The sequence below is a fragment of the Colletotrichum navitas genome (assembly GCF_030913465.1).
Source record: "Colletotrichum navitas strain CBS 125086 chromosome Unknown LY79scaffold_84, whole genome shotgun sequence".
Taxonomy (NCBI): Eukaryota; Fungi; Ascomycota; class Sordariomycetes; order Glomerellales; family Glomerellaceae; genus Colletotrichum; species Colletotrichum navitas.
In genome coordinates this window covers 61,429-72,825 of record NW_026850630.1, presented here as the reverse complement: position 1 = coordinate 72,825, position 11,397 = coordinate 61,429, and the positions used below count along the sequence as shown (strand labels likewise).

General features: G+C 44.9%; 1 protein-coding gene across 1 annotated transcript; it reads right to left on the bottom strand.

Annotated features, from left to right (window-relative positions):
- Positions 1 to 6,467: 6,467 nt before the first annotated feature.
- LY79DRAFT_396472 (uncharacterized protein) lies at positions 6,468 to 8,304 on the bottom strand. The gene is made up of 2 exons (XM_060552976.1): positions 8,292 to 8,304; positions 6,468 to 8,205 (listed from the first exon to the last, which is right to left on the bottom strand). The coding sequence occupies exon 2, from the start codon at positions 8,120 to 8,122 to the stop codon at positions 6,647 to 6,649; it is 1,476 nt and encodes a 491-aa protein (XP_060409433.1). The 5' UTR covers positions 8,123 to 8,205; positions 8,292 to 8,304; the 3' UTR covers positions 6,468 to 6,646.
- Between the last annotated feature and the right edge of the window lie 3,093 nt (positions 8,305 to 11,397).

Sequence of the window (11,397 nt, the reverse complement as noted above, 5' to 3'; positions counted from 1 at the left end):
GACTAGGAGTAATTGATGGGTAGGACTTCTGCTGCGCAAGAAGAAACACAATAGTGCAGCAGACAGACGGACAAAGTGTCAAAAGCCGGCCGTTTTGGAAGCTTGTTTCGAAGATGCAACGCCGATGCAGGTCAAATATGGAACAAGGAGGGGGCGAAGGTCCGTGGTTTAGAGAAAAGGAAAGTGCAGTCGTGTAATTAGTCGCCGCGGTCCGCACAGGGGAGCAGCAACACCTCTCTACGGGCCTTCCTTGTCGCACTCAACTCGAGTGGAGGGGCGGGGAGGAAGGCAAGGGAGAAAGACGAGACGACGAAATGGGTAAGGGGGACGAAGACAAGCATTCCAATGGCGGTACGAGCGGAAGGTACCCACTATGTATTAAAGGGTAAAGTGAAGGAAGGAAGGACAAGAAAGGGAAAAGCTCCAATGGGCTAGAGCCTGTAATGAAGGCCGCGGGCGGCGAGCGACGATGGAGACGACAACAACGATGAGAAAAGGCCAAGCCCGGAAAGGGAAAGGGCTTCTTCAGTCAAAGTTTAAGCCGGGGGGGCAGAACTCGAGCGGTAGCCTATCTACAGCCACGGTAGGACGGGGCCATCCATGGTCACTCGGCTCTACGGCACAGGGCACCGAGAGAGAGAGAGAGAGAGAGAGCGACAAAGAAAGATCGAGGTTTGGTGACACACGATGAATGGTATTGTGGAGAGACCCAGGCGCCCATGACCTTTGCGGATGCTTTAATGAGTACTCTGTACGATCGATGAACGTTGACAGTGGCTTTGGAAGATGGAATGTATGGATGGATGAATGGATGGACAGGTGCAAGAATGGCTCGCGTCGAATCAGAGATGCGCGTATTCGCGTCCGTCGTCTTGATGGATGACTGAGGTGTGTGCCCAGGTACCTGGGTACTTAGTAAGGCAGATTAAGGTACCTCATTACCTGCGTGGATACACCCGGCGGTGTGTTGTGTCTTTGTATACCTGACAAGGCGGTCGCGTCTCCAATAGGCATGCTGCAGGTTTGTATTCACTGTCCCCCCCTCCATTATTCTCGTTGGGTTCAGGGTGGGCTTTCCAGCCCATCCACTGCACACAGAGAAAGATATCGGCCTCTGTTCCGATGGATGGAAGAAGAGAGAAAAGCGACCCAAAGACTGATTGGCATCAAGGCTGTAATGCAGTACCGGTGCCAAGAGATGCTGCCGTGGCTCAGGAGATCAGGAGGACGCAGACAAGGGCGGCCCCACCTATCGGCATGTTCCCAAGCAACAGCGAAAGCAACCATCGGCACCTTCTCTCGCCTCTGAGCTACCCTAGCACCCTAGGTACCTTGGCGGTAGGGTAGGTACGGTGCATACCGACTGCGCTAGCTGGAACCAGGGGTGATGAAGGGGTAGCGGTTAACAGGCAGACACATTGCGGGGCTGGCATCTGTGCGCATGCGTACCTCAGGGACTTTCGCCCTGGCGGCCACCTATTTCTCCTAAAGTCAGCATTAAACCTAATGAGGCAGTATAGGGGGCATACTAGGGGGGCTAGTATAGATATGCCTACATCTATACTTATATATAAACACTTTACTTACCTACTATATTAACTATTATTTTTTTCCTCCTTTATATTACTACTATTTATCCTTTTATTAATAGTAAGGTTTATATTTCTATTTTTTACTAAGTTACCTACTATAATATTAAAAAGTATAAATTAACTATTATAGCTAACTAAAGTGCCTTACTATTAATTATTAAGTATAAGACCTACTAGCTAAGTAATAGCCTCCTCTACTTATATTATATACTAAGTAAGGTAATTAGGTTACTTATTATAATAGGCCTCCTCTTATTAATAGTATTAATTTAATAAAACCTCTATATAGCTTTAAATAGTAAGCCTAGAGGGGATAAGAATACTTTTATAGTTAGCTATATATAGTATATAGTATACTTTATAAGCCTTATATATCTTATACTTAGCTTTACCTTAGCCCTATATTTATTACTACTAGTAGGCGCTTATAATATTATCTTTAGTTATAGCCTATTAGAGGATATATTAGTAAAGTAAAACCTACTACTTATAAAAGCTATAGTTATATACTAGCCTATTATTACTTACTTATATATTATAATATAAATCTAAACTATTAGTAGTAGCTACCTTTACCTTATAAAGTTTACTAGTAATTAACTTTTATATAAGTATAAGTAAGTAAAAAAAATAAAGTAAAACCTATTATTTATAAAGGACTTTACTATAAAAGTTTATAAGGTATAGCTTAGTAGTAGTAAAGTATTTACTATTAATATAGTTAATATACTTAATAGCCTTTTAGAGGCTAAATTACTAGAGTATATAATAGTAGCTACACTTAATAACACTATAAAGGCCTTTAAGTAGGTTAGTTATTTTAGCCTAAAGTAGTAGTAGTAAATAGTTATAAGTATAGTTAGCCTAGAGGTTAAGTGTTAGTAGCTAGTTATTTTTAATATAGGTAGCTTTTTTATATATTAAACTTTTTATTATAGTAGTAATAGATTTATAATAACTTAGCCTTATATAGTAATATTTTAATATAGAGATTATATAGTGTAGGCTAGTTAAGTATTTTATAAAATAATAGTAGAGGGTTCTTTTATAGTAGATATAGTAAAAGAAGTATAATACTTTTATTTTACTATCTATAAGGCTATAAAAAGTATTATATATAGTGTATTATTTAATAGCTAAATTATTAGTAAAAAAGTAATATAACTACTAGTTAGCTTAGCCTTTTAATATATATAAGTAAGTAGTAATAATATTAGTATTACTTTTTTTAGTAAAAAAGTAGCTAACTAGTATTTAGCTACCTATAGTATCTTTAACTATAACTATATAAAGTAGCTAGCTAAGCTAGTTAGTCTAGTAAGTAGTATTTATTATAGTAAAAAGGCTATATTACTATAATAATATAAGGCTAGCCTTAGAGGCCTATATAAGCCTTTTACTTACTTTATTAGTATATTAGACTATATAATACTAAAATTAAAGGTTATAGGTATAGTAATAAGCCTTAGCTTTAGTAACTTATAGGTACTATAAATAGTTATAGCTAATAAAGTAAAGGTTAAAGTAGATAGCTAGCTAGTAGTAGCCTATATTATATATAGCCTAGTAAAAAAGCTAATAGCTACCTATAGTTACTAGTGCTTACTTAATAGCCTTATAGTAGCTAAAGTAGCCTTAGAGTATATAGTAGACTTTAGTAAGTAAATAACTAAAGGTAACTTACTTAGTAATAAGGTCTTTAATACCTTATAGTAAGTAGATTTAATTAAGGTGTTTAAGTAAGTAGTTATAAAGGCCTAGGCTAACTTATAAAATAACTACTATTATAGTAAAGTTACTTATTTATTACTTAATAACTTTAGTATATATAAAGTAACTAGTGCCTACTTATATAATATAGTTATAGGTTATTATAGCCTTACTATTTTAAGGCTTATTAGCTTTAGTTAACTAAAGTAAGTAGTAATAGTAAGTAGTAGTAGTACTACTAGAGGTATAGCCTTAAGCTTTAGTTAAATTAAAGAAATTACTAATAAAAGCCTATATTTATTTAAATTTAGTAGCATTTACCTCTATAGGCTTAGTAAAGTAAAAGTATTACTTATAGTAGGTAGTAAGGTTATTAAGTATAATAATAAGGCTAGCCTAGGTCTTAGGGATATATAAGGTAAGTCTTAATAAAGTAAATAGTTAAATAGGTAAATAAACTAGTAAAGGGAATATTTTTATTATTAAGCTTCTTCTAAAAGTCCTCTAGGTTAAAGTTAACTATATTATCTTTATAGTTAAGTAGTAAAAGCACTTAAAAGGTTATAATTTTATTATCTAATGTATTAATTATATTAGCCTTACTAGTAGTTAACAAAGGGATATCTAATACTATAGTAATATAAAAAAAATAATAATAATAAAGTAAAAAGTTAATTAGTAATAAATAATATAGTTAATAATAGGTTAGTAGTAATAGGTTAGTAGTAATAGGTTAACAGTAATAGGTTATTAACTTACTGTTATTACACGTAGGTAGGTAGTCTAGTTAACCCTAAAAAAACGCAGAGGATATAGTAGACCTACATTAACTGGATTAACTAATTAGAATATCTGAATATATCTATTATTTTAATATAATTAATGTTAGTTGCAGTGCAGTACTTCGGGGGCCCGTGGGCAGACCTGCAATGTGTCTGCCTGTTAACTGCTACCGATGAAGGGGGCTAAACCGTGCTTGTCAGAGCCAAAGATGGAGACATCCGGCGCATTGCACTCATGAGATCGTCCGTGTCAAATTGGGATGTTTCCGTCGAGCAACGCTGCTTCCTTCCTTCCTTCCTTGCTTGCTTGCTTCCTTCGAAGTCGACCACCCTGACAGTGAACAATGGAAGATGGACAATGGACATTGGGCAGGGGAAGAAAAGAAAGCCAAGCGAGTGGCAGATTCGGAAATCACAAGCTGCAGGGGGCTCCTCCTACCTGCCTGTACCTAGCACAGGTAGTTACCTGACCATGCATACATAGTAGGCAACGCGCTGAAAGGGGCAAAGAGAGGAGGAGCCTGGCGGGAAGGAGCAGCCCCACCAGTCTCGAAATGGCTCAGCTCAGCCTCATATCGCCAGCCAATCCGCATTTTTCATCTCCTTTTGTTGGTCCAGGTACCTCGGCACCCAGTAACTACTCATTCCTTCTTCTTGGCCTTTTTTTTTTTTTTTTTTTTTTTCCCCCTCTCTTCTTTTCACCTCCGTATTAGTCGCTCACGTAAGGCGGTTCAAAAACCTCATTCCATGGGTGTTTGTGCGCTACACAAATGCACCTGCAGGCGCCCCACGAAATCCCCGTCGTGTATTGAGCTGCGCCTTTGGGGATTTTTCCTGCTGAGTCGGCACTGTACTCCGCTACCGCAAATTCTTCGTATTTGGGTAAAATCGAGCTCGCTTATCAATCATCAATCAGTCCTTCCTTCACTCTTTCACTCCTTCACTCAATCCCTCTCTCCCTTGCTTACTATTTCCACTCACTAACTCACCTGACTTGCCTCACCGCTCATTCGACCCGTCGAAAATGCCCACGATTTAGCCCCTAGGCTAATCCTCATCTACACCTTGTCTGTGGATATCGTAAGACCCGTCGGTCACACTTCGCCCCCGGAAGCTCTCCACAAATCCGGGACTTATCCTCTCCACCCTCATCTCGGCTCCGCGGCATAAAAGCGGGGTCGGGTTGCCTCCTCGACCGAGACCGTGATTCGCAGCCTCTCGCCCGCCGCAAGCGCCAAGCCTTTGTCCCGCATTCTCGTGGCCCGTATTGAGTCCCGGCCACGGCATGAGCCGTTTCCGGCATCCTTGCTTGCCCGTTACTGAACCATTTTTTCGGTGGTGCAGTCCCATCCCTTTGCATCTGCTTATCACTGTACACCCTCCAACAATCATGAAAACAAGCAATGAGAAGAAGGTGAAATGCGATACCCAACCAAAGTTGGCCCCGAGATGTCAACGTGAACGACAAAAAACCTCAAGTCCCAACTAGGGGACCCGTCCCCCCGCGTCGCGCCCTGGAGCCGCTTTCGGCACTCTTGGCAACCCAGGCCGTAGGCCAACACCAAACTAAGGTCCAGCAGCAAGCCACTACGGCTGAGGACGTCCGGCTCTCTGACGCCCTCCGCGCCTGGCTGAAGTCGATCTATGATAATAGTCACTGCGCCTTCTGTTTGGTTATTAGCAACGGCCTTGACCCCGCTGGGCGCTACTTGAGTCAGTGCAAGACAGCCCTTCGTTCCGCAGAGGGCTAGTCCGTTATTGCCGTAATAGACTAGCTGACCTATTTGGTTGTCTTTGAGAGAGGTTCCGTCTGTGGCTCCTGCTATATGCCCCAGCGATACTGTCCCTGATATATACAGAGGAACCCAAGCTGTAGCTTAGGACAGACTTTCAAGGACGTAGCAGCCATGCTTATCGTCATGTACCCTGCTGACGTCTAAGCTGCCCTCGTCGCCCTAGGCGCATCCGATATCCAGAGTCCGCAACCGATATCCCTTACAACTATTGAGGATGCCAACACTCGCCCGTATCTGGACCTAATGAGCCCGTCGCCTCAGTTCGCCGACTGGATTGCAAAGAAGAAGAAAGACAAATTGCAACACCAGAACGGCGAATTGACAACCCCTCATGACAACCCTAAAACCAAAGTAGCCGGTAATCACGGGCTCATTATAAAAGTGACTCTCATTTTGAACATTTCATAGACTTACTGTCCTATTCCTAGGTGATGAGAGAATTCACAACACCCCAACGGCTATAAAATACGTAGCCTTGACAAATTCTTTCTCGCCCGGGAGACCGAAAGGCAAGTGATACGGATCTCAGTGGTCGATATGAGTTAATTTTGTGGGTGGTGTAGGTGCTAGATCAGCACTTTTGGACGGGGGTTTTAGCTGCCACAGCCAAATGCCATCGGGAACATGTTCGAGCCCAAGCATTCTGCATTCGAAGACGACGGGCAGCTTATTATACATCTAGAAGAGCAAAATAGTGTAGCGCACCGAGTTGAGAGATTGTCAAAAGAAAATGGTTAGAGTCCATCTTGGTTTCTCATTGCTGGCTTCATTGAGTCATCTCCTTCACCTTTGCTTCCACCGTAGCCAGAGCGTCCATACTATCGCCCTCGCTTTTCAGCTTCATCGCGGCTTTTTTGTACTTCGTATCTCGCAAGACCTCTTCGGTGCCCTTCCGGATCTGCTCTGCCGTCGGTCTCTGTGTGGCGAGGCTCACGCCAATACCAGCATACACGGCACGCATGGCCACCTCGCTCTTCTCCTGGCTCTCGCCGGCAAGAACCACGGGGACGCCGTTGCGCACAGCGTGGGTTAAGGCGCCGTACCCGCCGTTCGAGACAAAGACATCGGTGTATTCAAGGATGGTGTCATAAGGCATGTAATCCAGAACCCGAACGTTGGGAGGAATCATGACCTCTGAAGGAAGCTGGGCGCCACGAGTCCCGAGAGCCACAACGACAAGAACGTCACGCCTGTTGCCAAAGGCTTCGATAGTGGGCAACGCGAGTTCGGTGTAGTCTGAGGCGACCGTGCCCTGGGATACGAAAACGACATGGCGGTATCTGTTGTCCCGTTGTGTTCTCTCGACCTCGGACCACCAAGCGGGGTATCGGAAGTCTGGACTTGGTGTCTTGCGCGGCAGCACGCCAATGAACTCGACTGACGGCGGCAGGTCGGAAACTGGGTATTCGAGGCTCGGGGGACAAAGTTGTAGCATCACATCGTGGGCTGTGTAGGCACATCTGAAGATGCGTTTGGTCGGGATGTTTGTGCAGCCCAGTGTCTCCATTGCCTCCTGCAAACCGTCTAGCGCAGGCTTCAGCGGCCCTTTCTCAACCAAGTCTTGAAGAATTGCGTTCCTTAGCCGACCCGAGTGGGTGGAATCGGGTGGTAATCCGTATGGAGCTGGCCCGGTATCCCGACTCTCCAGGAGGAGAGCGGCAACGCCAATGCCTATGCTTCTCGGGATTTCCGTTAAGCCCTTGGGCAAAGGCATTCCATACTTGAGAGGCAAGAAGGACCAGTTGAGGGCATCCTCGATGACAATGATCTGGCGGTGAGGGTCCCTTGCTTTCAGCAGGGCCAGGACTTCGGCTGTTTTCCGCGCCCGGGAGGGGAGCGTATCCATGAAAACTTTCCTGATTTCAACAGCGAAACGCTCCGGCCCGAAAGGCAAGGAAGCCGTCTCGGCTAGACTCCGGAAAAGTTCTGGGGTGAAAGGATTGTCCGTACAGACCCACTCGGCCCCGGCTTCTTCGACTCTGTGCCGGAAGTTTGGCGGTGAAATAAAGACAACCTCGTAACGCTTTTTGACAAGGTATGATGCGATAGCGAGGAGAGGGATCGCATGCCCTTCGCCAGCAAAAGCCGTGATGAGGAGCAGGGGCGAACGCTTCGTGGGCCTTTCGGCTGTGGTTGCCGTCATGGCGTATTCGTGGATGTCGCCGAAGACTTGCTGTCGAGTCGGAACGACTGATGCCGGGCGAAGATGGGTAATCTTTAAAGTAGCCGAGTGCCTCAACATCCAACTAGCATCATGCAACCCCCCTCCCTGCTTATGAAGCAAGCAGGTGAGGCAGTGTCCGCTGTGGATACCTATAAAACGTCCTGTTTAGATCACGATAGTCACGGTGGGTCAGTGGCGTCTGTATGGTGGCACGTCTAGGCGGTTACACGGCGTAATACGTACGTACCTAAGACGCGGAGTGATACCTCGTGTCGGATAACGCATTGTTCCGACTTGCTCTGTCATCTTGTATGGCTGGACAGCGAAGTAGTTGCGGACGTGGATATACGCCTAGCTTAGAAATTTCGCTTGATGACCCCACGGGCGAGGACTAGCGCCGCCGTACACTTACCAATCAGTGCCAACTCGAGTCCGAGCAGCCATGCTGGATAGATCTTGGGCGCAGGCAGTTTGGGACCGCCGTCCGCCATCACTATCCGAGAGTTCCTCGGTGCTACGAGCATCTCGGCTGGAAGGCCGTCAGAAATCGTAGAAATGATCCGTTTACAAGCCCTCCCCCCGTCGGCAGTCAGCATTTGTTTCCTAGTATAACGGTCCATACGAAGTCCGAAGCTCGGTATTATCGTCAGAGGCGATGGATGCCCTCTTATCACCGCTAACAAAGATGCATGTCCAATTAAAGCCATTCAGTCACGGGGCTCTACCTCTCCATACAACATTACAACATTGCTTGTGAATCGCGGTTCAGGGATTGCGTGCATGCGATGACCTATCGGCACACGAGAATTCCATGATGACAATTGCTTTTTCCCCCCATAAATTCTACCCTTTGCTCCTAGCAGTATGACGTGCCTCATAGGATCCCTGTCTTCGGAACTTCCAGTTAAACGCGAATGGCGAACGGCGACCGCCGAGGACTTATCTCACAATTGCAAAAAGGATCCTTCACACCGCATGTTCTCTGGATTTTAGCTCACATTGAGAAATTTGACAGCATCTGTTGCTATGAAAAGGCCGCATGTGATGCCATACAGGCGTCCTGCTGGCAACGCGTTCCGATTTTGTTTGAGTTTTGCTGATAGGTGTGTGTAAACTGACAGTTAAAGTATGGCCCCAACTTTGGTGACTGACTAGAGGAAAATATGTAGCGCTAGCAGAAAGTCAGTTATAGCAGGAATTCGCATCTGAAGACGCTGGATTCAATTGCAGCAATACGTTGATGATGTGAACGTGGATTCCGGGTCGGACCGGGCCTTGAGCGCGAAAAGGTTTGAGCGTCACACCTACCACCGATTGGGGATGCGGGAACGAAGAACGAGTTCATCAACTTCGCTGATGGATCATTTCCGCAAGTGGCGACACAAACCTTATGGATAGATAGTTGTCTCTCTACAACTTTGCCAAATTACCTTCCGGAAGCTAGTGCCTCATTGTAGTCACATCCGCTAGAGTTCAGTTATTCGCACCATTTTTGTATTGTGAGCTCTAAACCATGCAAGATGTCGTAAAGCTGGAATAGCTTCGTGTGGCTTGTATCAGTGGCGGCCGTTACAGATGTGGCGTATCACCCGCACGGACCGCCTTGAATTGGTATTCCTACCGATTCTCCGGTTCCTACGCAGATTCTTAATAGGAAAACTACTTTACTCACAAATGACTAGGCACTGTGGTTCATCACACAAGACAAAATCATTTGGGGTTTCCTGAAACCGACGATGCATACATAAGGCGAAATGCTTTGCTTATTAGTCCATGAGTACAAGACTTGCGTTGTTCTCTCTGCGGCATATGGATAGTTTGGTTAGCATCCGTGTTCAAACATCCTGTTGATTTGCGAAGATAGTCTTGGGTTACATAGTCAGACTCGCACAACTACCTGACATGACGTGTCAAAGTAGGGCTCCCAGCAATTTGACTACTCCACGCCGGTTCCCAGATCAGATGGACAATTGCATGGCTTAGAGCGAGTTTGAAATGTCAAGTACCACTGTACCAGGAGCTCGAGACCTCTAATCCTGCTTGAGTTGACTCTAGACGTATTTTTTCCCATTTACGCTGATCGTTCACCCAATTGTCTTACTGAGAGAGGTTTGCAAGTCGGTCCCTCTTAAGGCCGCACAAGTACTACGTACACAACAATAATCTAACACAATATTAGAATCATGCATGATACCCAACACAATGAGAAAAGCAATGAAGGTTTCTGAACAGAAACCCCTGTTGTCTTGCGAAAGCATGAGGTCGGCCTTGCCGTATACATGGGGCAAATACGCTTTCCGCTAATGTTTCCGCCGGCCAAGAAAAGTAATGACGCTTATCCCCGGATTTGACAACGTGTTAGCCAATTTATACTACGAACTTTTAATATAACAGCTACATATATTTACTGCAAGTCGCTGAAAGGACCAAACTTAGTTTAGGAGCGTGGGGCAGTCGGACCACTGTCAGGCTGACTTTGTCAGGGTTTCCGTCATGGATTGCTGCCGAATGTGAGCTGTTACGCGCCGCTAGATGTGTACTCAATTTGCTACACTCATCGCATTGGTGTTGGATGAAAGCATGGGTTTATGTGTTGACTTCGCTCTGGCAACATCATTCGGGAGAAAAGCTCAAACTTCTCCTATTCTCGCGGAATCTAAAGGACTATTAGTACTTAGAGGAGGATCGACCGCCCTTCCACATACCATTGCTGTGAGGATATTGGAACAGGGCGGGGCAAACAGCTCTACAATATTGCTGGAACTCCCGATTGGAGGAAGACGGCGAAGGAGTAAGATAGTTCCGATTGGAAGGACGAGTATAAGATATGGACCGTTGGGAAGCAAGTAGTCAAGAAGAATAACCAACTTTTCCTCCTTTTTCAAGAGACCTACCGTTTTTGGCTTGATTGAGCTAGGAGCCTTTCCTATGATTTCCAATCGGACGTGATAATCCAAGACGATCGGGAGAGTCTACTCCTCTGACCGGGACAGACTTTACTCCGATCGAGGACACTTAGCTCCTTTGATTGAGGCAAACCTGTTCCCATTGAGGAAGCATCTTGTGTTGCCTTTGGGGGTGATGGTGTTTCTTTCTAAATCACTGCACCGCATAGGTCCCTTCTACCCCACACACTTCCAATATCTTCTCTCATAATGAGTCTCTTACTCCTTTACCTACTTTCTTGGAGTCTAGATTATTCTCTTGGCTCTAATTGGGCACCCGCATCTCTACAACGCGGAGAATGGATATAATTGAAATTTGCACGGGAATAGCAGTAGTGGATGCACAATTGTCACAGCTGCTATTTTGGCCTGTATCGAGAAGACTTACGACTGGCAAAGAAAAAAAAA